The sequence below is a fragment of the Emys orbicularis genome, chromosome 6 (genome assembly GCF_028017835.1).
Source record: "Emys orbicularis isolate rEmyOrb1 chromosome 6, rEmyOrb1.hap1, whole genome shotgun sequence".
Classification (NCBI taxonomy): Eukaryota; Metazoa; Chordata; order Testudines; family Emydidae; genus Emys; species Emys orbicularis.
This window is the reverse complement of record NC_088688.1, coordinates 27,299,665-27,327,607: the sequence shown is the minus strand read 5'-3', so window position 1 is coordinate 27,327,607 and position 27,943 is coordinate 27,299,665. Positions and strand designations below refer to the sequence as shown.

The window sequence follows — 27,943 nt, the reverse complement described above, 5'->3', positions numbered from 1 at the left end:
GAAGCACAGCAGTCCCACAGTGCCAGGCTGCACCCCAGGGATCCCGTCACACATATATTCCCAGTGTGTGTTGATTCTCAGGAAGGCACAGAAAAATATACAAACAGTGCAATGCATTGGATTTTCATAGGTAATGCCTCGGAGGCAGCAGTGGCATCAACTGCTAAGGCCTATGCTTGCACTTTCCTCAGCATGGAAAATAAGAAGGGCAATAGCCATCTAAAGTAGGTGAGTAGAAGAAAACAGGAATAAAATTCACAAATCAATAGTCAGACTTGATGGCTCACACACAGGAGGCCAAAGCTTGTTTCCCCATTCTAGACTCATGTTTCTTGAGGGAAGCTATAAGAAACACTAATGGAAATTATGTCTGTCTTCTCTTCCTCAGCCAGGAGGATAGAGGCTCTAATAAGCGACCCTTAGTATGGAGTTTAAAGAAGTGTGGAGGAGTCCTCAAGGCACCCTCATGCACTTGGGGGAAACCTTAGTAATAGACTTAGAACTCAATGATCCATCTTAACATGCTCTGTTTCCATGATCAGACAACTTTTCTATGTTAAATTGAGTGTGATCCTAGTAAAATATGTAGACCCTTCTTATGAAGCCTTGGACATGTCCATGTGACAAAGCTACCTCTACACACCAGAATGTTTGATTTTGTTCATATTGATACATGAAGACATTTGAAATATGTTTTTTAAAAGATACTTACTGTCCAGACAACATTCATTTCTTCAGTTCGACTAACTTGAATGTCAAAAACCATTTCTAGTTCAAACTTGTGGGCTAAGTCACTAACATCCCATTCCACCAACAAACGCTGCAGAGGCAAATTCCTGGAAACTTTGAGGAATGTAGGTAGAAATTCCTGGGTTTCTGGAAGAATAAATATGGTTTAAAAATATTAACACTCATGCCTGCTTAACATCATCAAATTGTTTGAGCCAAGACAGGCTATAATACTGGGGCCACTAGAGAAATGGCCCATCAATATTTTCATCACAAACCTGAGAGTGGGTAGCTGGCTCCCAGGACCTACTGAATTCTGCTGCCAGCTCTGACACTGACTCGTTGTGCCCATGCAGTCACGTAAACTTTGCTTCCCTTAAGAAAGGTGATAATACGGCCTGCTAAAGGCTGGGATTTTCAAAAGTACTTAATGACGGCTTAACTCTGTCCTCGTTATCATGAATGGCAAAAAAGTTGGGCCAGCCTAAGCGCTATTGAAAATCCCACTTGTACTGTTTGCCTATCACAGAGGGGTGTTGTAAAAATTAATGTTTGCTTTAATGTGCAAAATACGTGAATATTTAAAAAAAAATGTTTTTTTAAAAGAAATTAAATTCTTCAGGCAATCCATAATGCAGATTTATCACTTTTGGTGTTTAGCAAAGGACAGGTTCATGGGCAGTCTGGCACCAAGCTTGCTGGAAGCTACAGACCATTATGGTAGAATGTTTTCCCGCAACTGCTTATCCTAGGAAGACCCAAGTTTCTGGTCAAGCAGGGCATTGTCTGACCAACAACCAGCCCCAGGTTTTTGTTTTATGTTGGTGGTTTATTTTTGGGGATCAAAAAAGCTCAAATACTGAAATTTCAAAACTATCAGTTTTTGTTGTCATTCTGGCATGGGATGCCACAACTGTTTATTTTAAATTAAGGGTCATACATGTTGATACTGACTAGACTCTGATAAAAAAAAGTGGCCCGTTTGCACCCCAGCACTGTCAGGGGTAGAGAGAAAGAGCGATTCATTGCTAGAATTCAGTGTGCTTCACCTCACTCAGCTCAAGGAGGCACTGCAGAGGAACAAAGTTGCACTCTGACAGATAAAGCATTTTTAGGTCACTTCAGTTTTATAGGGCCAGGCCAAGCATTCTACAGTAAGTGAAGGAGCACTCAGTACCTGTATGATGAGAGAAACCCAGCATCATTACACTAGGGAAACCAGAGTTAAAAGGACATTTAAAGGTCTGGAAGGACTTTGTAGATATTTTGATGGAATTTTAATGCTCTGTTACCACAGGGACATTAGGATTTGGTGGATATTTACAGAAGCACCTGAAAATTTTCAGGCCTGGCCTATGGCCAGATTTGGTTTTGGCTTGGAAGGGTTGAAGACCATTTTCTCAGCACTCTACCCTCTCCTTGTGGCAGTAGATGCTTAGGGTAGCACAGTAAATAAAATGGTGCTCTCAAGCCATTTCATTCCAGCTGCAGAACAGGACAGGTTAAGCAAGCTGCTGAATATAAAGCTGTTTCAGGCATAGTCTATCTAGCTTCACTGATAAGTTTGAAATGTGGTATCTATTTTAGAGTAAGAAACCCACTCAGGTAATAGCCTTATTCCCTAGTTTTGTAATAACTTCTATGCAGGGCTGCATTGAGACCATTACCTTAGCTGTGAGAAATTAAAGGCTAAAGGCAAGAACCACTTATGACGGGGTGGGCAAACTACACCCCAGGGGCCGCATCCGGCCCTCCAGATGTTTTAATCCAGCCCTCGAGCTCTCGCTGGGGAGCGGGGTCCGGGGCTTGCCCCGCTTCACGCGGCTCCCAGAAGCAGCAGCATGTCCCCCCTCTGGCTCCTATGCATAGGGGCAGCCAGGGACTTCCACACGCTGCCCCCGACCCAAGTGCTGCCCCCACAGCTCCCATTGGCTGGGAACCACGGCCAATGGGAGCTGCAGGGGTGGCACCTGCAGACGGGGCAGCGCCCAGAGCCGCCTGGCTGCGCCTTCGTGTAGGAGCCGGAGGGGGCACATACCACTGCTTCTGGGAGCTGCTTGAAGTAAGCGCCCCCCAGAGCCTGCACCCCTGACCCCCTCCCATGGCCCAACCCCTTGCCCCAGCCCTGATCCCCCTCCTGCCCTCTGAACCCCGTGGACCCAGCCCAGAGCACCCTCCTGAACCCCCGACCCTTCATCCCGAGCCCGCACCCCCAGCCGGAGCCCTCACACTCTCTCTCTCACACACACACACACCCTTCAATTTCGTGAGCATTCATGGCCCGCCATACAATTTCCATACCCAGATGTGGCCTTTGGGCCAAAAAGTGTCCCCCCCCCCCCGACTTATGATGATTCCTGGCAAAGAATACTTTATGATGAAAATATCAATGATGAGGATTTAGGTATTAGATTCATCTGGGATTTTTATTAACAATTCTGTTGAGGCATAGGATCCAACCTGTAGGGAAGTAAATACATAGAGGATTTCCATACTGCACCAATCATTTAGAACCAATCACGTCTTCTAGCAAATGTATGTCTTTTAGTGACTCTGCTAGAAACTATTTGGGGTTTTTTGTTGCTTTTTTTTTTTTAAAGAGTTCTGTAAGAGTAACATGAAAACTGCTGCAAAAGGATTTGCTGAAGCCAGGGACTATTAAGAGACAGCTTGGTGCTAGTTTATGAAGGGCTTTTGCAGGCCTGCTTTCAAGATGCAAATATTTCAGGGAGCATTCAGGCTGACTTTCTCTGGACAGTCAGTATCAGGTACCTAGAAGGTTTGCAGGGAAATATTTACAAGCACCCACAATCTCTCTCGGGGAAAGACAAGCAAGATGTTGAAATTCAAGACTTACGTGTGAGAAGAAAACTGGGATTATGCAACACGAGAGTATGCAATGTCCCCTATAGTGAAAGTGGTGAATATGATTGATTTGTAGAAGAAAAAAACTCTGCGCTAGCCATGGCCACAACATACCCTTTACAATGGAGCAGCCTGGACTCTGCCAGTGATTTTGGAACTACGCAAGTGTGAGAATAATGACCATCAATTTTATACAGCTGTGAAGAAACCCAGAACATGTTATAAATGTTTCACGTTTACAAGAGAATTATCTGGTGTAAAGCCTGAGAGTGAACTTTACTGTCCAAATGGAGAGAGGGAGCAACAATCTTTAGGTCTTACTGGAAGTGAAACTAGCATGATTGTTAGCTTCATTGCCAAGGATGATATGGCAGGGAACCAAATGTCTGAGACAGTGAAATGAGCCATAAAATTAACTATAGGATCTTGAGATTTTAGAGACTAATGAAGACATGACAAGCCAGCACCTTATCTCCCTGCCTTTTCAGTACAGTCAAGGATTACATTTTATTGACTGTGACTATCAAAACAACAAAAGCAGGATCTGATAATCAATGACTATTGCTGGAGAGATCACAGGCATGTGAATGGTGCCATGTGGGTGTATTTCACTGGCACAGCTGGGAACACAGGGTTGGGTACAGCCATGCTGGCAGTGCAAAGATGATAGTTTGTTAAAAGATCCATACTTATGCTGAAATTGATTGGAAATCACCATAAATGAAAAGATCTACACATGCTTCATTACCCCACTGCCTAACCTTGGCTGCTCATTATCTAGACAGCATAATCTTCTATCTTAACCACTCCTTTCTATGGAGTACTATCCACTGTGCCTGGGCACAGATCCCTGTACGTGTACAGAAAGGAGGTTGGTTTCTGTTTTCTTTCCACTGGGAACTGGCCACCCAGTGTCTTCCTTTTAAGAATCACAAGAGGTTGGGGAACCATCCAGGAAAGGAGGCAGATGTACCTGCAAGGCAAAGTCAACAGGTCTGTGAAAATGTTTACTATGGGTTCCTTTAAGGGGGAGCAAATTGTTTGCCCTTATGGAATGAGCCCAATCCCTGTAGATCCACAGGATACCAGGACCATCTATGTGGAGGCCTCCTGCATCCCGCAATGGCAAGCATGGGAAAGATAAGAGTGAGGTCCCCAGTAGGAAAGCAAGTGTTTGCAAGATCAGGATCATGCTAAATCTCCACACAGTTTTGTGAGATTAACCGGAGGTGATGTACAACAAAGATGAAAGGCTCGAACTCCGTTGTTTTAAAAGCTGCACTGCACAGGTTAGAAACCCTGGACTCTGACAGTCAATGAAACAGAAACTGAACAGTGTTGATGGAAAGTGCCCGAGAGATAACTAAACACAAGACATGCCTGGATGCATAGCTAGGTAGAGGTTGAGAGTCAAAATCTATTCTGCAGTAAGCCATGTCATTAGATAACGCAGTGCGGGAACTGGTGGGTGTCCCATTACACATGTTTATTGTTTAACATATAAGCAAATAAAATACCAATAAAACAGTAATTTTCTTATAACCGAGGTCCTGGCATTGTGCCTTCAGATGGCTCCATGATATGCAGATTTTGGCTGATTGATATTAGGGATATCGCTAGATCAGTACTTCCCAACTAGGACATTTTACATCATGTACTGTCTGATGTTTTTAAGGTATTAAACACTTGCTTATGCCAGATATTTAGCTAGTTATGAGTAAAAACTATGGTCAAAATGTTGAGACTTGGGAGCCTTATGTTGGGCACCTAATTTATATTTAGGCACCTAAATAAGCAGTCAGATTTTTCAGCGCATCTGCAGAGACTCAGCAACTCTGAAAACCATCCCACTTACTCAGGTGCCTAAATATGTTTTTTGGTCCCAGACTTGAGGTACCAAGTTTGAAATGTTGATCTTTATAGCTCATGCAACTGATGAATATTTTCAAGGCTTTCCCCTTAAGTAAAGCATGCTGTTGATATTATCCATCTGTCAAAAAGAAAAATACACTGGACTGCTGTTCCTTAAAATGGCATCTATAAATCTTGACCCAGTGCAAGTTTCATTAAAATGGATATGGTTGATTTAACTTGCACCATTTACAGGAAAAGCACAACTTCTGCATGAAACTTTCTATTTGTTCCTACCAGGACATCCAAAATGGCAAATCTGTTTATTGTGACAAGTCAGGCAAGTCCAACAGGCTTGCGTAACTGAGCAATAGTCACAAGTGAAAACACTTCCCACAGCTGGAGTTCAAAAAGTTTCCTTTAGCCTGATTTCAAAATGAGCTTAAAGGGACAGCTTTATGAAGACAAAACTGAGCCAAGATTTCCTCTTCATATGGAAAATCTGACTCCTCCTGGCATCTAGACCAAACTCCTCAGAGCATACCCCTCTTTTAATCTAATTGACCATATCTGGGCACAACCACATTTCCCCTCACAGTCCCTGAACTTGGGGCATGCAGATGTTGGCATTCTCCTTTCAGGGTGAGAGCAAATGATAAATTTAAAAACCACAAACAAATGTGAAACTAGAATGCTGTTGGATACCATCATGTTTGTTCATGCTGCTGATCTATCCCTTTCCTCCACCCTGTATCTGCCTGGTCCATTTAAATTGTTTTATTGTTGTTTGTATTAGTGTAGAACATAGAAGCCCCATGCTGCTACGTTCTGTACAAACACAGAACAAATAGACAGTCTCTCTCCCAAAGAGCTTCTGTTCGAAGTATAAGATGAGAGACGACAGATGAATATGGAGGACATTGATGGGGGAGTACAAGAAAACAATGTGACAATATTGCTCAGCATGGCAGACAATGGTTTTAGCACACCAGAAACTTAATTGTTAAGGTTTTTTTATAGGCTTCATGGCAAAAGAGTTTTAAGGAGAGATTTGAAGATGGATAATGAATAAGTTTAAGATTTTGTCATGGTTATTTTTAGTAAAAGTCATGGATAGATCAAGAATAAATAAGAATTCATGGAAGCCCGATCCCCGCCTGAGAGGGGGGCACTGACAGCCCGAGCCCTGCCACCCACCTGGGGGGCAGGAGGGGTACACTGGATAGCCCAAGCCCTGAAGTCACAGAGGTGCCCTCTTTTAAGCCTAATTAGGAGTCAGTGGGCCCCACAGAGGTGCACTGGCCTCTTCCCTCATAAAGGGCCAATGATACCCTGTGACATTTAGGCACTTATCATAATAAAAACAATAATAACTCCACAGACGGGGATGATCTATGAGCATCATTGCATCTATCTAAAATTTATTCTCTGTGAAAGCTGAGACGGAATTGCCCCTGTATTTCAGCCCAGCAATTAGTATATTAGTACTGGCTGGTTGTAAAGAGTTTTAAATGACTAGAAAGTGCTGAGTTTTAGGTAGGTCTCCTACCTCACTAATTTCTCCTTCAGGTTTTTTCATTTAAAGAATCATCCAACCTCCCAACCCACCCCCACCCCGATCTCTTCTCCCTCTGCATCTTGTCTCTGGGCAGTATTATTTGCAAATATAAATTCAACCAATGACTCACAGGTTCAGAGCAGAGAGGTAGATCTATCTCTTTCTATCCCACCTAAAAATCTCAGCTTGTCTATCCGACATCTCCTTATGGATGTCTAAGCCCACCATGACCAAAGCAAAGCTTTTAATCTCTCCCCTTCCATACTTTCTCCTCTCCCTCATTTCTCAGTCACTGTGGTCAGTGCCACCATCCTCTCTGTCACTCAGCCTGTGTTCCCTGTAAGCTGCACGCTTGAGCAGCTGCCCAGGAGAGATTTAAGTGCCACCCAGCTGATTAAGAGAGCCCGCACAGCTGGCAGCATGTGTTCAGGTACCCCTTCCCCCACGTTCCTCCGTCCTGCAGCTGCTCCCCTGGGGGAGGGTGCTGATGTCAGGGTGTCCTCCTCTCCCCCATCCCATCTCCACAGAGCAGGGGAGAGGCAGGGGACACAGCCTGACTCGGGACTCAGAGCTGTTGCGAAGGGTGAGTGTCTTTCTTAAAGATACAGTGCACTGTTTCTGAGATTTCCCCAGCAGCCACTCACACAGTCTCTCTCTCTCCCTCCCCCTGCCCATGTACCCCATCTCCGCAGAGCAGGGGAGGGGAGACAACAGGGCTCAGGACAAAGCAGGAGAGCTTTCAGTGAGTGTCTTAAAGAAACAGCACAGCGTGTCTCTCAGAAACTTTCCCAGCAGCCAGCACACACGCTGTCCCTGTGTCTCACACACACAATCTGTCACACACGCACACAGTCTCTGTGTCACACTGTCATACACCGTCTCTGTCTTGGTCACACATACCCTGTCTCTGTGTCAGTCTGTCACATACACACACACACACACACACACAGTCATGCACGCACACACAAACACTGTCTGTCACACATACTGTGTCAAACACACAAACACCATCTGTGTCGTGCGTGCACACACAGTGTGTGCGCGTTTGAGTGTGTGCGCGTGACAGATGGTGTTTGTGTGTTTGACACTATGTGTGACACAGTGTTTGTATGTGTGTGTTTGTTTGACACAATCTCTGTGTCACACTCACCTCCCAACACTTACTTGTATTATTTTTGTTGTTACTTCTTGGTACTTCCTGCAAGGCACATGTATTCTCTGTAATTTTATTCTTTCAAAGTGTGTTATTTTAGTGTTTTGACTGGTCTATGCATTTCATAATTTTTATTTCTCTTACACGTAAATGTAATTTTTTGAATACTGAGTTCTAAAATGCCTAACCTGTTCTGAGTACTTATCCCTATTTAACTTTTATATCGAGGTTTTTTGTTTCTACTGGTGGCGCACATCCGCACATACGTCGGTGCACATAATTTATTCCACACATGGATGGAAAAAATTAGAGGGAACATTGCTAACCTGGACAACATCTTCAGCTCGGATCTCATTCTAAAGCCTCACATCCAGGCCATGTCTAAATCTTGCTTATTCTTCCTGCATAATCTCTCTAACATCTGGCCTTTCCTATTCATCCACACAGGTAGACCTCTCATCCAGGCCCTCATTATCTTGTGTCTTAATTACTGAAACATCCTGTTCTCTGGCCTTCACAAATGCAGTCTTGGCCCACTTATATCCTAGCTTATCCCTTTAATCATGTCACCCCTCTTCTTGCATCGCTTCACTGGCTCCCCCTACTCCATAGCATCAAGCACAAACTACTTGCCTTCACATTCAAGCTCCTTCACGGTCTATTCCCAGTGCTACTTATCTCTCATATGCTATCACAATGTTGACACCCACCTTCACTCTGCCAATACTTCCAGTCCTCATCATCCACTTGTTAAACAAGCACCGTCGTACTTTCTCCCATGCTGCCTGTAACAGGGTAACTGTACCCTTAAAGGTAGCAGGGACTAGACATCAGTCAACCCCTGTTCTGTGGTATGTCTCTTTAAGGTCTTTGGGATTACTGGAGACGATAAAGACCTAGGGAAGGGCAGAGGCAGGTGTTAAGAGAGAGGAAGGTGATCCCAGATGAATGCTTGGAGAAGACCCAGGTTATTGTATCTTTAAGGGTTTGGGACCTGATCTCTCTCTGCCCAGGAATTACAAAGGGAGGCCAGGTGGGGAGAAGCTAGTTATAAGACTGCAGCAAGCCTGACAGAACAGACGTAGCCCCTGATGAGTTGTAGGAGTCCTAAATGAAGAAGGGTGGGGGCTGAACTGAGTTTTTGGGAAAAGACTAACTAAATAAGACTGCATGGGGGGAACCTTGTTTAAAGTACTCTGGCCTGAGAGCAAGTCATTATAAAGAACTAAGATGAAACTGAGGGCAGGGTGCCTGCAGGGGTAGCCAAGAGAGGGTTCCCTGGGACGGCACCCATCCACAACTGGTGTAGTTGGCGGGATCCAAAATGCCCTCCCATAAAGGAAGAATGACAGAGTGATGGAGCACGGACACCTTCTTTGGCAGGCAGATGTTCCCCCTCCCCAGGTGGCATATACAGGGGGAGCAACAACCATGGGAGTGTCAGCTCCAGCGTTTTGAAGGGCCCCAGCAGTATGGATGAGAACCAGGACACATGCAACAAAAAGTGTGATGCTTCCTTGGGATGCCCAGAACTGAGTCACCTTGTTATCCCCCTGCCTCAGTGAGAGAGAGACTTGCTTGTGTTTAAGTGAGCGTCTGCTCCCTGATGTCACCAATCTGTTGGCTACACAATCTCCTCAGGATTCTACCAGCCCTTACTTTGCAATAGGTGCATCCCAGCCCCTAAACCCCCTTGAAGCACTTCCCCTGAAGTGTCCAGCCCTTAACCACTGGACACTCCTAGAAATTACCAGGTAAGCTGTCCCCAAAGGAACAGTGCAAACATCAGCTTGTTTGGTTCAACTGAGGATCAGCTGCAATATAACATCACAGCACTCAGATATATTTACAGTGAAAACAATCAGAAGTTTATTATCAAAGGCTAAGATTTAAGAGACAGTGAATAAGTATAATGGTGGAAACAGAAATGGTTACATATAAAACAAAAAGTATAACATGCTTTCTACAATCTAAACTGAACTTTAACAGGTTAAACTGTTGTCTAAATTTGTTTTAGGTGAGATAGTTTATCTCCCAGTATCTCCAACCGACATGATGTCGATCCCCCTTTCATAGATGCAAAAACGACTGTCCTTTTTGTTTCTTCAGTGAGGGATGAAGGATATCTTTCTGCCTTCTCCTTCTACTTCCCAAAGTCATTGTTTTCTCCCCAGAGTCAGGATGACCCCATGCAGTTTACTCCCTGGTGTGCTGGCTCAATGTTGACTTTACATCTTCATGTTGACATTGTACACAAACCAGATTCCATTGTGTTGGCTTACAATGCTTTTTTTACATATGAATCGAGTACACATGTGACTACATCCTTTGTATGTCAACCCTGCCTGAGACATAGTCCCTAAAACATATTTTCAGTACATATACACAACTCCTTAATATCATCCGTACATACATCTCACAACAATTATGAGGATCAGTATGCCTATTAGAGACTTCAATGACCCTTTTTGGATAAATACTCTAAAAGTGGTGTGCTAGGTGTAATGAGTTTGTGAGGCCTGTTAGGAGTTGCTGTTACAGAACAGCGAACCCTTTGCAAGCTGGCAGCAATAGGCCTCTGTGTCACAGGAAGAAGTCTTGGAGGAGTACAACACTGGGCAAATTGGAGATGAATAATCCAGAGAAGAAAATACAGGTCAAAAATGGCTGAGATAAAGTAGTAGTAGATAGATAAATGTGTCTGATTTCATATCAACATGAGTTATTGATTTAACAAAAGGTAATTTTATAAGGTGAACTGTGGTGCTTTTGACCCTCCCACATGCTTTGTAATGAAAAGAGACTGATTTATTAGCACGATAGGTTATCAAATAATGGAAGAGCTGGAAACGAGTCAGCCCTAATTTCTACAGAGAAAGTTCTGTTTGTTGTATATGCATTTCAAAGTAAAAAGCATGCATTCAGATCTCTACCTTGACCTTGGTATATATTGAAGCACAATGCCGTGTAGAGGAGTATTGTCTGAAGCACAAAATGATCCATCAGTTATCCACCTTCTCCTGAAAAGTACAAATTGTAAAAGAATAAACTTTCTTTTAGTTTGAACTTCATGCTAGAAAATTGAGCCTGATGTCACTTAAATATAGGAAGCATGAACAAAGGAAAACAGGACATAAAGAGAAATTACAGTTATCTTTTTGGATCTGGTTACACTATGTGGAGACATCCACAAATCCCATCAAAGTTTAAATTAAGCTAATTTAACAAAACAATCTGTCTTTAAACTGCTGTGAGGGTTTCCCTAAATTTAACAATAAACATGAATATTTGCCCTCAGCTCCACATACCTTATCTCCTAGGGGTCTGCCAGTAAGTGAATGAGAGATTCCCATCAGCAAGGAGAGAACAACAACAAAGTTGTAAAATACCGTGTGGCTCTAAGAGCACAATCTGCCTTACACACATTCTGAGCCAAAGCCCACTAAAGTCAATGGAGACAGGGGTGGCTCTATGTTTTTTGCCACCCCAAGCACGGCAGTCAGGTGGCCTGCCTTGCGGAATGCCTGTGGGCGGTCCGTGGTCACGCGGATTTGGCGGTGTTTCTGCGGGTGATCTGCCGGTCCTGCAGCTTTGGCGTACCCGCCGCCGAAACCGCGGTACCGGCGGACCTCCCACAGGCACACCGCTGAAGGCCACCTGACTGCTGCCCCCCCGCAGCTTGCTGCACTGGTGCCTGGAGCCGCCCCTGAATGGAAAGACTCCCATGAACATCAATGTGCTTTGGATCAAACCCTTAGCATCTACTTGAAATTAAATGAAAACGTTTTGTTTTCACACTTTGCTTTAATATGATGTAAATGTACAGTTCTCTGCCAGAAATTACCCACAGCCTTGTTTCAACCATTTACAGGCTGAGTTGCAAGCCACCTTTGCTCTCTGGAACTCACATTGCTATAGGTAGGAATTCTGCTTTGACTTGCAAGATTGGACCGTAATGATCTGATGTTGTGAGATACAGAGCACCCTCAATTCCCATCACAGTCTCAACACCTTGCCCTGTCACTACAGAAGATATTTTCCCACAGCAAACAGTTATTCCAATTTAGTATCCCTGGACAGTTGTGAATAGTACCCCACGTTTAGAATCATAGAATATCAGGATTGGAAGGGACCTCAGGAGGTCATCTAATCCAACCCCCTGCTCAAAGCAGGACCTAAACCCCAACTAAATCAGCCCAGCTAGGGCTTTGTCAAGCCTGACCGTAAAAACCTCTAAGGAAGGAGATTCCACCACCTCCCTAGGTAACCCATTCCAGTGCTTCACCACCCTCCTAGTGAAAAAGTTTTTCCTAATATCCAAACTAAACCTCCTCCACTGCAACTTGAGACCATTACTCCTTGTTCTATCATCTGGTACCACTGAGAATAGTCTAGATCCATCCTCTTTGGAACCCTCTATCAGGTAGTTGAAAGCAGCTATCAAATCCCCCCTCATTCTTCTCTTCTGTAAACTAAATAATCCCAGTTCCCTCAGCCTCTCCTCATAAGTCATGTGCTCCAGCCCCCTAATCATTTTTGTTGCCCTCCGCTGGACTCTTTCCAATTTTTCCACATCCTTCTTGTAGTGTGGGGCCCAAAACTGGACACAGTACTCCAGATGAGGCCTCACCAATGCCGAATAGAGGGGAATGATCACATCCTTCTATCTGCTGGCAGTGCCCCTAACTTATACAGCCCAAAATGCCATTAGCCTTCTTGGCAACAAAGGCACACTGTTGACTCATATCCAGCTTCTCATCCACCATAACCCCTAGGTCCTTTTCTGCAGAACTGCTGCCTAGCCACTCAGTCCCTAGTCTGTAGCAGTGTATGGGATTCTTCCTTCCTAAGTGCAGGACTCTGCACTTGTCCTTGTTGAACCTAATCAGATTTCTTTGGCCCAATCCTCTAATTTGTCTAGGTCTCTCTGTATCCTATCCCTACCCTCCAGCATATCTAGCACTCCTCCCAGTTTAGTGTCATCTGCAAACTTGCTGAGGGTGCAATCCATGCCATCCTCCAGATCATTAATGAAGATATTGAACAAAACTGGCCCCAGGACTGACCCTTGGGGCACTCCGCTTGATACCAGCTGCCAGCTAGACATGGAGCCATTGTTCACTACCCATTAGCCTGACAATCTAGCCAGCTTTCTAGCCACCTTATAGTCCATTCATCCAGCCCATATTTCTTTAACTTGCTGACAAGAACACTGTGGGAGACAGTATCAAAAGCTTTGCTAAAGTCAAGGAAAAACACATCCACTGCTTTCCCCACATCCACAGAGCCAGTTATCTCCTCATAGAAGGCAATTAGGTTAATCAGGCATGACTTGCCCTTGGTGAATCCATGCTGACTGTTCCTGATCACTTTCCTCTCCTCCCTATGTGCTTCAGAATTGATTCCTTGAGGACCTGCTCCATGATTTTTCCAGGGACTGAGGTGAGGCTGACTTGCCTGTAGTTCCCCAGATCCTCCTCCTTCCCTTTTTTAAAGATGAGCACTACATTAGCCTTTTTCCAGTCACCCAGGACTTCCCCTGATCGCCATGAGTTTTCAGAGATAATGGCCAATGGCTCTGCAATCACATCCACCAACTCCGTTAGCACCCTCGAATGCAGCGCATTTGGCCCCATGGACTTGTGCTCGTCCAGCTTTTCTAAATAGTCCTGAACCACTTCTTTCTCCACAGAGGGCGGGTCACCTTCTCCCCATGCTGTGCTGCCCAGTTCAGTAGTCTGGGAGCTGACCTTGTTCATGAAGACAGAGGCCAAAAAAGCACTGAGTACATTAGCTTTTTCCACAGCCTCTGTTACTAGGTTGCCTCCCCCATTCAGTAAGGGGCCCACACTTTCCTTGACCACCTTCTTGTTGCTAACGTACCTGTAGAAACCCTTCTTGTTACTCTTAACATCCCTTGCTAGCTGCAACTCCATGTGTGATTTGGCCTTCCTGATTTCACTCCTGCATGCCTGAGCAATATTTTTATACTCCTCCCTGGTCATTTGTCCAATCTTCCACTTCTTGTAAGCTTCTTTTTTGTGTTTAAGATCAGCAAGGATTTCACTGTTAAGCCAAGCTGGTCGCCTGCCATATTTACTATTCTTTCTACACATCAGGATGGTTTGTTCCTGCAACCTCAATAAGAATTTTTTAAAATACAGCCAGCTCTCCTGGACTCCTTTCCCCCTCATGTTATTCTCCCAGGGGATCCTGCCCATCAGTTCCCTGAGGGAGTCAGTCTGCTTTTCTGAAGTCCAGGGTCCGTATTCTGCTGCTCTCCTTTCTTCCTTGTGTCAGGATCCTCAACTCGACCATCTCATGCTCACTGCCTCCCAGGTTCCCATCCACTTTTGCTTCCCCTACTAATTCTTCCCTGTTTGTGAGCAGCAGGTCAAGAAGAGCTCTGCCCCTAGTTGGTTCCTCCAGCACTTGCACAAGGAAATTGTCCCCTACACTTTCCAAAAACTTCCTGGATTGTCTGTGTACTGCTGTATTGCTCTCCCAGCAGATATCGGGGTGATTGAAGTCCCCCATGAGAACCAGGGTCTGTGATCTAGTAACTTCTGTTAGTTACCTAAAGAAAGCCTCGTCCACTTCATCCCCCTGGTATGGTGGTCTGTAGCAGATTCCCACCACGACATCACCCTTGTTGCTCACACTTCTAAACTTAATCCAGAGACTCTCACGTTTTTCTGTAGATTCATACTGGAGCTCTGAGTTTAATGGACCTGATTTAGGTCAACTCTACTTGAGAACTCTTTGAATTGCTTAATGAGTGCTCAGAAACTTGCAAAATCAAACCTCCTCTTTGGAAGTTTTTCTTTTCCACTCAGTCAATAGGATCTTCCCATTTGCATTCTGCTTTCTTCAGAATTGTTTAAACCATGAAATACTAGCTTATGCTCATGTTCCTGTGATAATCATGGTGTTGATGTCACCATATGTTCTATGTGTCAATGACGTGAACTGTGACATTATTTAAGTTTTAATCATCACCTGCCATTCCATACTACAAAAATCAGGACAAAATCTCAATTTATCACTAACTAAAACCGCCAACTATAGGATATTTGTGTTGGGGCTGGGTTTACTCATCTCATGAGAAATAAACAAATGTGGTGTTAATCTTAACCTAGTACAAGAAAAGGACAATTCCTGATGGTAAAAGAAACCCTGATCAGAGAAAAAACCCAAAGCATGAATCAGCTGTGGCATTCCAATCTCATGTTACTGTTTAGGCAAAGTTGAAGCACAGAACCCCTCCCCTTAAGTGCAGCACGTAGTAGCAGGAGTTGAACTGTTACTCATCTAATTTGATGCTGCTGCTCGTCTCATTCTAGTAAAGGCAAACAGAATGCAGCCAACTTTATTTCTGGATTAGCACAAGGCATTAAAAATAAAATTTGTGTTTAAACCATACTGTGTATAGATCTATTATAGCCGGCATAGAAAATTTCTCTAAAAACACTAACATACATATATTATAAGATTAAAGAAAGCTAATAAGATGTCTTTCTGGATGCACGCAACATAAATCCACTGTTCTCATGTCTGTCCAAGACTCAAGGAACTGATAACTATAGCTTTGTCAGGCTGACTTCACAGGTAGAACAGAATCTGAAAAGCGCTATGTGAAACCATGTGGGTTACTTTACAAAATAATAAATTACAGTAAACCGAATGTAGACAAAGAGAGGAACTAGTGCATGCTTACAATAAGCCACACAGTGCTGGACATTAGAACTTGTTTTACTGAGAGAGAGAGAGAGAGAATGCTGACTAGGATAGTCAGGTTATTCTCGACTGTCTTTGAACACTGCTACACAATCTTTCATTTTCTAAAGACACAGGCAGAAGCAATTTTGGTTTAATTTCTCATGCTAGGGAAGCAAGAATAAACCACTCCCCTACCCACTGTAAAAAAAAAAAAATTCTTACAAGTACAAACATATTCAGTGGACTCTCCCAAATTTGAACATCAATTATCTTTACATTCTGTACTACGAGCACTGACTTCAATGAGTTTCTCTGCATTTATGCTGAAGTAAGTGAACACAGAATCTAGTTATATGAGACAGCCAGTTAAAAGGGGTCAAAGGAATGGAAATACCGACTTTATTTGTTAAAAATGTTACCGATTCAGGGATATATTAATTTGTCACCTGGAGTGAATTTTTGTACTGTTTGGCCAAATAATTGATCTCCCTACTTATAACACATAGTATGTTCATATTCAGTGAATTCACATATAACCAAAGGACTGCTGCAAGAGCTGGCTATAGCAAACCAGTTATTTGCACTGTTAAAAAGTTTAGAAAAAAAATTCTAGCTGATCTAATTTAAGAGAGATCAACGGAAAATTATTCATCTGAGTTTTGCACAAATTTCCCTTTCTGGTAGACTAATGGATAGTCTCTGCTGCATAAGTGCAATATGCAACTAAGCAGAATCCTTTCAAAGTAAGTAACATTAAACCTCGGACAACATTCTATTTAATGGATTTTATTTCAATTATACCAAAGGAGTACAGAGACACAGCTCTTTCTCTCCTTATTTAAAGTCAGTGGTGCTGAGTCTGTTTGCATTCGCACCAACTTCATGCCAGTATACAGGGCCGGTGCTACCATTAAGGCAAACTAGGCAGTTACCTAGGGCGCCAAGATTTGGGGGTGCCAAAAAGCGGTGCCCCCCATTATTTTTTTTTTACAGCGTTCCTGGGCTAGGCTGCCGGCAGCGCGCTGATATGTGCGGCTCAGACTCCCTCTCCCAGCGCAGCGGCCGCTCCACTTCTCCCGCCTCCCAGGCTTGCGGCGCCAATCAGCTGTTTGGCGCTGCAAGCCTGGGAGGGGAGGAGAATTAGAGCGGGGGTGGCATGCTCGGGGAGGAGGCGGAGCAGAGGTGAGCTGGGGTGGGGAGCTGCCGCAGGGGTGTGGCACCTCAGGGCGGGGGGGGGGGGCGGGGAGCTGCCGCAGGGCTGGGGGGGCGCAAGGTGGAAGTTTCGCCTAGGGCGCAAAACTTCCTTGCACCAGCCCTGCCAGTATAACTGTTTATTTCAGATGTATTATTCCCTGTTTATTCCCTGTATAAAGGAGTCATGTCTTGTAGGATTTAGCCCAAATTATTTTATCTGATTGCTGTTGGTGATGCAGACTAATTGTTGCTCATTATGGCCTTGATACTGTGAAATGCCGAATACCCTGGCCCTGATTAAGCACAGCATTTAAGTACATGCTTAACTTTAAGCACATCAGCAGTCCTAGTAACTTAAAATTAAATATGCACTTAAGTGCTGTTCTAGATTGGAGCTAGCACACTCAGCAATTTATAGTATCCAGCTCACTCATGACACACACACACACAATGAAATGAGAAAGCAGTCTTTATCTCTAACCAGGGGGTCACTCCTGTAGTCCTTATACAAGCTAACTTTCCATTAAACAAGTCACTGGGGCACACCTAATGTGAAACAAGTTGGCAAATCTGATAAATTCTGTCTCTATTACAGGTTGCCTTCCAACTAGCATAGGCAGGCGAGAGAGCCCATCTGCATTTGCGTGCACTTCTGTTCTTTGACTTTGAGGTCATAGATGTAACCAGCTAAGAAAAACTTCCTAACAGTAAGTATGGTAGGACAATGGAATAAACTGCCTAGGGAAGTCATGGAATCTCTTTCACTAGACGTTTTCAAAAAAAGACTGGACAGCCATCTGTTTTGGATGGTATACACACAACAAATCCTGCATCTTGGCAGGGGATTAGACTAGATGACCCTGGCGGTCCCTTCTAACCCTATGGTTCTATGATTCTAAATTCACTGGGAATTTTGACTGAGTAAGAACTGCAACATCAGGCCTTTTGCCTAAACTACTTTAGTTTAAAAAAAAAAAAAAAAAGTTTTCGTCTAAACTGAAATTTTAAACTACTTTCTAAAAATGAATACAAATGTGACCACCTAACTCCATTCATGTGCAGCATCAATTGATTTAGTGCATTTCATTTATGATATTGTATTGTTACTTATTATACATTAAGAATGGCTGGTACAATATTATATTCCTTTCTATGCATCATATATATTCCTGAGATAGCTGCAGCATTCAGCACTATTCAGCACTATAGTGATCTAATGCAGCGTTTCTCAAACTGGGACCCGTGAGGGTACTCCAGGGGGTCCATCAACCCCGCTGCTCAACTCCTCCCCCTCCCTTCCAGTGCCTCCTGCACACCGGGGAACAGCTGTTCAGCGGCGTGCAGGAGGCACTGGGAGCGAGGGGGAGGAGCGGGGACGGGGCGTGCTCGGGGGGGGGGCAGAAAGAGGCGGGGAAGAGAAGGGGCTGGGGTGGGGCCTGGGGCTAAGTGGGGGATTTGGGGGTCTGTGAAAATTTTTAAATCAAAATGGGGGTCCTCGGTTTGCTAAAGTTTGAGAACCACTGATCTAATATAATGCTATATTTTGATCATATTTGTGTGTGATTGTAGTTAATTAAACCAAATTACAAGGAGAAAGGCTATAACACCCCATTAAAAACAAACAAACAAAAAAATTAAACATTTAAATAACTAACATTTGATTAGGAACTAGGTAAGAAACATAATTCTTAATATGTAAAATATATAGTTATGGCTAATGCTTTGACTCAAGTGTCTTCCACAGAGCCATAAACATTCATTCTTCATTTATACAAAAGCTTCAGATTGCAAATACCTGTAGTAAACAAACTACCCCATGATTAATACCAATTACTGTCAATCACTTATTTCATAAAAATAATAATTATAAACAGAGCAACAGAGCAGCATTCACAGAGTGTCTTTAACAGTATAAAACATTTCAGTCAAGGCTATGCCTTTGTAGAGCACAGAGCATATAGCTTTACCCACTGTCTGCAAAACATACAAATTCCAATCTTTTATAACCAGTGAACTAATCCAGAGGGGAGAAGGTTAACTTCAGCACCTGTATCCACCATGCATTTAGAGGTACACCATTAATTTATCGGATATGGGATACCAGTGCCCAGCGCCTTGCCGCATGAGATGATCGTACTAAAGGAAATATCAGAGTCCCTAATAAAAGTGGTCGCACGTGGCTCCACGTTTACAGCATGCATTTCAGGCCTCCCATCATTGCGAACCAGTATACGACAGTACTCTAATTTAAAGTGTCCTTCATTCCCATGAGCCCAGCACACAGCAGTTCTATACAGGCAGGCAGGGAAGTTGACCAAGTGACTCGTACTACCACAGCAGAAAGTGAGAAGCTGGCAACTTTTGCTGCTGAGGGTGTGGAACAGAAGTAGGTAGCATTGTATGTCTTTTTTTGGGGTGATGGAAGCAGGAGCAGCTAATGGTTTAAGTGTAGACACAAAGGTAACAGCAGTCTGAGACACAGACCCCTTTCAAACCGGGCCCTCTCAAATGCCTCACTGCCAGCAACTGAAGCATCAAAAGTTAGAGTTCTAACATCTTCAGCCAGTAACTGTTCACCCAGGCAGTCATTGGCTATGCTAGTCACAAAAATATCCCTGAGCATGTTCATCATAATGTTCCCAAATTCACAGTCCTGGGCCAACCACCACAAATGACACGCAAACTCACATATGGTTTTGTTGGGCTGCTGGCAAGCTTCAAAATATGTTTTCCTCAGCAAAACAGAATCTCCAGTCCCAAAATAATCATTGAGGCGCTGCACAGCCACATCAAAAGGAGGACTTGGGCTCTGGGAGTGCATCATAAATATCAATGCCATCACGGGCTAAGTAGTTCTGTAGAAAGGGTAATCTAGCAGCATCACAAAGTTCAAGATCTGCACATACTGTAGTTCCAAAAATTCCAAATAAAGTATTGCCAGTCAACAGCCAAAGAATGTGCAGGCAGCCTGTATTGCAAAATAGAATCACTCGTCGCCATAATGTTACTCTCTGGTCCACCCCAGAACAGTTATACCAAAACACAAGGAAATCGAAGCTAGACATGCAAGTAGGTGGTCAATCAAACCAAAACATATAATAACCATGAACCAGGTAAGTCAGCAACAGTGTGAACAAAACATAACAGTCCAAATGGCAGGTTTGTAGCAGCAGGCCTTGAGTAATCGCACACACCCAATGCTATGTACATATACAGGAATAGGAACTGGAACACTGAGTTTAGAGAGCAGGAACCAGAAAATGAGCAGGAAGCAATAAGCAGGAAGGCAACACACACACACACACACCTGTCATCATGAGGACAAAAAGAATCGCAACCTTTGAATAAAATGCATATTTAATTTCAATAAAACATAATTCTTGAACAGTCATTTTAAGATTAACCAAATCTTTCTAAAAGGGAAAATAGTGTCATAATTGAACAACAAGGGGGAAAAGGATTGGGGGGAGGGAGAGGAAAAACATCTGTTATCCCCATAGCCAATAGTCGGGCAACAGTATTGCCTGCAAGACCAAAGTGAGCAAATGAAAAATGCCCCCAAATCTCAGAAAAGATGACAAATATAGCTCCTGTCCCACTGATTAATTGAATTGTTCAGTTGTCATTCCAAAGAGATAATAAAGTTATACTCCTCGAGAAATACTACTGTACTGTGCTATCTAATGAAACATTACCCTCAGTTTGCTTGGCCCTAGAGGAAGTCATGAATTATTGTAATGAGTTCACTGGAACCAGAATCTCTATTTATTTAATTCCTGCATGCTGTAAAAAAGGTCAAGGAACTCTCACGCAAGTAGCCTGAATAAGGTAGACATGGAATTTTCATACTTTTTCCTTGCCATTTACTTTAGTCCTCAAAATAATTCCATATTTTGAAATAGCGATTCTTTAGTATTCAACTACAATGGTTCAACCAAATATTTTATCACCCAGTGATTAGATTAAAACGATAGCATCATATTTTGGGATGGATTCTGTGAGCCTTACTCATGCAGAGTAGTGCTAACTGCACAAACAGTCCCATACTTGAGTATGACACAACAGGACCAGGCTGTATATGTGTAGATGTAATAGGCTATATATGAGTAGATTTATTTACACTAACCCGCTTTACACCACTCTAGTAATGTAATGGGGCCTTAAATGGATGTTAAATGAAACTCACTTTAAGACCCATTGCCAGAGTGCTGTAAAATACCTTTACTATAAATGATAATCAGGCCCCGTTTCCGAAGTCTTTTATTTTACAGTTTACTGCTAATTTGAGAGATTTTTATTTACACGTTTCATTAGGTTGTAGAGAAAATCTGCTTCTTCAAATTACATTTATGAGCTAATTTTGTGTCTGCAAAGATGCCTGTATACCTAAATTTATCAGTAAGAAATTAAATCCATAAATAAACTATTTTACTAAATTGTGGGGCTTTAAAAAATATTTTCCATATTACAATAAACAGAGGAATTTGCATGTCTGAATAAATGTATTTTTCACATCTGCACTAAAATCAGAAATACACATAAGGCTAACTTATTACTTGCCAACTATTTTTTCCTTATCTTTAGTCATGTACATTTTCTTCTGGCCATTTCAACACCCTGAGTCAGATCCTCATTTGGTGTAAATCAGTGTAGCTCTATTGGTTTCAATACATGTATGCCACTTTACACCAGCTAAGGATCCAAGTTTCCACTATTCTTTTAAAACGTTTACTCCCTTTTCAGCCTGTTTGCTCAAGTTTAAGGACCCTCAATATGTGACTCTTAAGACCTGATACTGCAAACTCAATTCATGTGAGTGAGGTCAGCTTATGAGGATGGGTTTGCAGGAGCGGATTTCATTCGTAGAGGGAACTGATGTTAGGCACACTAGCAATCCACCAGTCTTACTCCTTCAAGAACTGCCCCAACAAATGTGTTCCCTTTCCCTTTCCCTGCAATGGCTATGGCTTTAACAGCAACATTGCTCATACCAATCCTTCCCATCCCTTCTCAGGTCTGGCTCAAGAACTGTCCGGCATGAAAGTGAGAGTGTGATAGTGAAGGAATTTAAAAAACAAAACAAGCAAACAAAAAAACCCTGGGAGACAGATGATGACAGCAATAAAGAAACTGCAGCTGAAGAAGAAAAAAAGAAAAGACAAATGATAACAGAGTGTCCGAAGTACGGGACATTATTCTAAAAGGCCTGTCCTTTTCAAAACAAATCAAAGAAACCTGTTAAAAATAACATGCTAACACAAATACCTACCAGGTGTCAGCTGAGTTTTCCCCTGTAGGACTTTCTTCTGCAATTTTCATGTCCTTCAGTCCAACTTTGTTAATTCCTTTCGCCCTTTCCCTGGCTTACTCCTCTCTCTCTCTCTCTCTCAACGCTGCACTTTATTTCCTGTTTTCCTGTCTTCCTCTCCTGTCTCCCCTCAGGATAATGTTTGAAGAGCAGCCAAAGGAAACTCGTAAGCTAATGCTGCTCTGTGACACCGTGGGTTTTGCTCTGTGCAGTGAGAGGAGTTGCGAGGGTGGGGAGAATCACAGGAATGTTGCCAGCAGGGCCGTCCTTAAGATTTATGGGGATCTATGTAGTATTATTAAACTCAGGGCTGGCTCCAGGCACCAGCGAAGGAAGCAGGTGCTTGGGGCGGCCAATGGAAAGGGGCGGCACGTCCGGGTCTTTGGCAGCAATTCGGCAGCGGGTCCCTCAGTCCCTCTCTTCCTCTTTGAGCTGCCGCTGAAGAGGAAGAGAGGGAGCGAAGGACCCGCCGCCGAATTGCCGCCGAAGAAGGAAGCGGTGCGATTGAGCTGCCGCCGAAGTGCCACTGATCGGCTTTATCTTTTTTTTTTTTTTTTTCCTCCTTCGCTTCGCCACTTGGGGCTGCAAAAAAGCTGGAGCCGGCCCTGATTAAACTGGTGCCCCTATGCCCGATGGCAGCCCGGGCTCACAGCCCAGGATGGGGGAGGGACAAGGCAGCAAAGGATACCGAGACGCCCGGCCTGCCTCATGGCAGCAGAGAGTCACAGTTCCCCGCAGAGACCCCCATGCCCTCTCCCTCACGCAGAATGCGCAGCGCCGGCGCATTTAGCTCTGTGAATACGGCCCCTGCCTAAGGAGACTGCAGTGCGCACTGGGTGTGCGGGAGCCAACCTGCTCTTACCTGTTGTCATGGGCAGTGGGTGAAGCTGCCGCTTGGGGAGGCTAGCTCCCCAGCCCACCTCTTCTGCCTGTGGCCCTACCCATACTCCACCCCGTGCTCTGCCCCAGGCCTCGCCCCCACTCTGCCCAGGCCCTGCCCCTCCTCTCTTCCCTCCCCCACCCTGCTCACCCAAATGAAGCAAATGACATTTAAAAAAAAAAACACTTCTGCAATTTCTTTCTAAAGAAAATGTGCTTTTAATTAGATACCTTCTGCATGTCCAGTCTTCACCATCTGGCATGCAGTGGAAAATATGCCAGATGGTGAAGACTGGATATGCAGATGGTAACTAATTAAAAGCACTAAACTTGGGAATAAAAAATGTCAGTCACAGGTTTTTTGATATGCCCTGAAGTTTGTCAGAAATGTATTTGCCAAAACTTTGTAGTAAGGGTGAGTCAGCTGTCTTGCTGAATACAACATTAAATATTATGGAATGCATGATGCAGTTCTTCTGTTTTACGTTTTCTTAATCACTATTTCTAAGCCGATTTTACATTTTAAATGTACTCTTAAGCCTTCATAAGGTAATCATTCCAGATTACTACATATTTAACTCACTGAAACAAAGACATTATTTTAAAGTAATCAGTCACAGAGGTTTAGTGTGTTCATAACAATGTTAATTGCTTTTAGAAAAAGGGAACCCTATTTTACTTTGTGTGATCTCCATAACAATAGACATGTTTATGAAATTTCACCATTTTAAAAAAATGTTTCCAAAGATTTTAGGCATAACAAAGGATTTTATATCTTACTAGGTACTGATTTTGCTGGAGGGTTCTTTTAAAACTAGTTCATCAGATAGTCAGAAGTAAAGAAAGGGAAACTCTTTGTCCAGCTATCTGGAAGGAAAGGGGTGTTGTCCCTTTAAGGGCTCTCTTCAATGGGGGAGGGGGGAGGGAGAAAGGGATGGAGAGGAAGACTTTGGAAGCAAGTTTTTATTATAGTAATTAAAATTAAAATGTGTATTTTAGATAAGGGTGGTCTTTTGAAGGATTTATTTAAAAAAACTATATGTCTGAAGATCCAAGCATTTAAGGCTAAAGATGATGGTGCCTCTAAAAATCTACGCAAGGATTTTTTTAGAGATGTGATTTTATAATCTTCACCAACACACTAATGAAATATTTTTAAAGCAAAATTTTAAACTAAGGTCCTGTAGACTAACATGTTCTGAGTAAATATTACAGTAATGCACAACTGTTTTTGTCAGTAAATTCAGAAACTGACAGTATTTAGCTGGGGGTTGGCAAATGTTAAATGGCTTCATTACCACTTGAATGGCTCTTTAACAGTTTCAATGTTGTGCTAATAGGTCTGGCAGGCTGGAAGGCTTTTTCACTTTTAAGTTACTAGATCCCCTCCGGAGTAAGAGTCACCAAGCTGCAGCAGCCAGCTGTGGTGGGAGTCTGCAGGAAGGGTCAGAACAAGGATAGGAAGACCCAGGAGGGTGGACACTAAGACCCAGTGGTGCCCCAAATTTTCAGCTGCCCTACACAGCCGCATATGCTGTGTATGCCTAAGGACAGGATTGGTTGCCAGGGAGGTGTAGCCAATGCAGTGTTACCATCTCCCATGATTTTGTCATGAATATCATGATAATTATTAGAGGGGTAGCCGTGTTAGTCTGGATCTGTAAAAAGCAACAAAGAGTCCTGTGGCACCTTATAGACTAACAGATGTACTGTGCTCCAATACATCTGTTAATCTATAAGGTGCCACAGGACTCTTTGTTGATAATTATTGTTTTCCTTAAAGCCCTAGCTCCTGGAATCAAGTAGATATGTGATGATTTCAGCCTTCATTCTTAAAGAAAAAGTAAGTTTCTAGCCCTCGTGGCTGTGGAGAAAGCTTCAAAATGTGACTCCAGTGCACCCTAAAGGCTCAAAAAGCAGAAGGCAAATAAAAAGAACACCACATCTATTGTATTATTTTTACATAATCTCGTGATTTTAAAGCCAATCTCATGATTTTTGAACATTTAGGGTTGGCAATACTGCCAATGCCAGTGCTGGTGGAAGGCCAAGAGACAAAGAGGAAAACAGTCAAGGGCATGAAACTCATAGGGCTCCACTTGTGAATCTGTGATCTGTGGGTGACATTTTGGCCACAAGACAGCCTATTCAGCAGCATCACTACTAATCCAGCAATCCTAAAGGAAAGATTAGATAGAATAGCTGTTCCCCCAAACACCAGGCAATGCGAAAGGTAGGTGTTCCTCTTCTTTGGGGTTTTTTACATGGGAAGGGGAGCATATGATCCATCGAGGGCACAGTTTAGGCAAGTGCTGTGCAAACTTCCCCAAATGGCTCTCAGTTCTAACCTGTACCACCACTGGCTACTCCAGTCCAAACTTCTCCTAAGCAGGGATTGATAGTTGTGCCAAACTGCAAGACAGTTTACATGATATGGATAAAACCGAGGGTACCTGCCAACACATATTGTGACTTCTTATAGAGCTGACTGAGTTCTGATAGGCCAGCTGGTGGCTGTGGAGATTTAGGACCCCAATTTTCAAGTTGCCCCTACTTCCCTCATCATCTTCCTAAGGTTTCAGTTTTTGTGGGAGAATAGGGCAAGCAGATTGCCAGCCACTCCTCCCCACTCTCCTGAGTGCAGCACTGACATAACACTGAACATGGCATTTCACACACAAATGTAAATGTTACCAGTAATTCTGCTGGGAAAAATTCCTTTAGTACATAACATCTGATGTAATAAGATGGACATGATCCTTTCAGTCTAGTTTATACTGGGTAACACTGTATACTTTATTGATCAATAGTGTAACATTCAATGGATCAAAGTACAGTTTCCCACATTCACTGGTTAAAACGTGATCTACAGAAAACATTTGGTGTCCAAGATTCAGTGAATTGTTATATTATTTGTACTGGGGTGGCACCTACGGATGCCAGTTGCGGATCAGGGCCCCTGTGATGGAGTGTCCACCCAACAGGAGGAGGACAAGCCCTGAGCAGGTTAATATGGGCCAGGAGGGGCCAATTAACCTTATATTCTGCACCTGGAGTAGAACCAGAGCTGGATAAAACCTAATGGGAGATGAAGCCCACCTGGGGGAGGAGCTGGGTTAGGCTTATAAAATAGGAAGGGGCTACAGGGAGGAGATTTGTAGTCATTCCCTAGAGGAAAAGGGAATTGGCTGGGGACAAGGAGGAGACCCCGAGGGAAAGTAAACCCTGGGGTCCTGTTCTGGACTGGGCAGTCTGGTAAGAGGTTAGGAAGGGTGAAGTAGCCAGGGGGAGCAGAGGAATTTCCAGAGATAAACCAGAGATAGGCAAAGAGATAGAGATGTGGGGTAGGAAGGAGCCCAGGTAAATAGCAACAGGGTCTGAGACTAGGCAGACCTGGATCTCTAGTTATAGGTTCTCTGGGCTTGAACAGAGTACCAGGCAGGCCTGGGTTCCCTTAGCAGCAGCTGGAAAAATGGCACAAGACCCGGAGACTTGAAAAATCAACCGGACAGTTTGTCCTATAGGACCTGGAAGGTGGGGAACTACATAGTGACCTAGCTGGAGGGCTGAGTCATGAAGAGAGAGCACCCTGTGGTACAGAGCGGCCACGGCGTGAGCAACTGATGGAAGCTGGCACCAGGTGGAGCAAGAGCTAATTCCCAGCCAGAAAGAGGTGCATGTGTGGTGAGTAGCAACCCCTTTACAGCCCTACTGTGCTGGATGTTGTACAAGTACATAACAAAAAGACAGCCCCACCCCAAAGATCTTAGGTTTGCAGACCTCAGATTAGCCCTGCCTACATTATTCTTCTTACAGCTCCATGGTCCATGTCATTCTTTCAGTTTTCAAGTATGTAAAAGGTTGTTACAGGGAGAAGGAAGATTGTTTTTCTTAACCTCTGAGGATAGGACAAGAAGCAATGGGCTTAAATTGTAGCAAGGAAGGTTTAGGTTGGACATTAGGAAAACTTCCTAACTGTCAGGGTGGTTAAGCACTGGAATAAATTGCCTATGGAGGGGTTGTGGAATCTCTATCATTGGAGATTTTTAAGACCAGGTTAGACAAACACCTGTCAGGAATGGTCTAGATAATTAGTCCTGCCATGAGTGCAGGGGAATGGACTAGATGACCTCTCAAGGTCCCTTCCAGTTCTAAGATTCTATGTAGGTTATTGCGATTTTTGGTAATACTGTTCCATAGAGAAGATGGAGTGATCGAAAAGGAGTAATGCCTGGAATCATTTCACAAAAGTAACAGAACACACCGTTAAATGCAAACTGTGTAATTCAGAGCTGAGGTGTGCAAACAGCACCAGAGCAATGCTGAACCATTTGAAGCTGAAACATCCCTCTGTTTCATGTGGGGAAAAAAGGCAAAAATCAAACAACGTTGACAGCGTTTGTTTCTGGCAGTTCAAGAAAATGCAACACACAACGTGACAAAAAACTAACGGAGTTGTTGTGCACCATGATCACTATAGATATGCTGTCTGTAAACGTCATTGAGGGTACAGGTTTTCGTGCATTGATGAGTTTTGTAGAACCTGAATACTGTGTGCCTGTGAGACAGACTATAACCTTGAGACGAGAAGAGCTATGAAGACTGTGTGAAGTCTGTCTGGGAAAAATTGAAAAACGCCATTAACTATTCACCACTGACTGCTAGACAGCATTAACTAGAGAAAGCT

At 43.5% G+C, this 27,943-nt stretch overlaps 1 protein-coding gene across 1 annotated transcript in view; it reads right to left on the bottom strand.

Annotated features, from left to right (window-relative positions):
* Positions 1–11,159, bottom strand: part of OSMR (oncostatin M receptor) — a 43,794-nt gene extending 32,635 nt beyond the window's left edge. Inside the window, exons 1-2 of the mRNA XM_065406208.1 lie at positions 11,090–11,159; positions 713–876 (exon numbers count right to left, since the gene is read on the bottom strand). Of these exons, the coding sequence (XP_065262280.1) occupies positions 713–876; positions 11,090–11,159 (234 nt within the window). The remainder of the gene's footprint in view (positions 1–712; positions 877–11,089) is intronic.
* Positions 11,160–27,943: the final 16,784 nt, after the last annotated feature.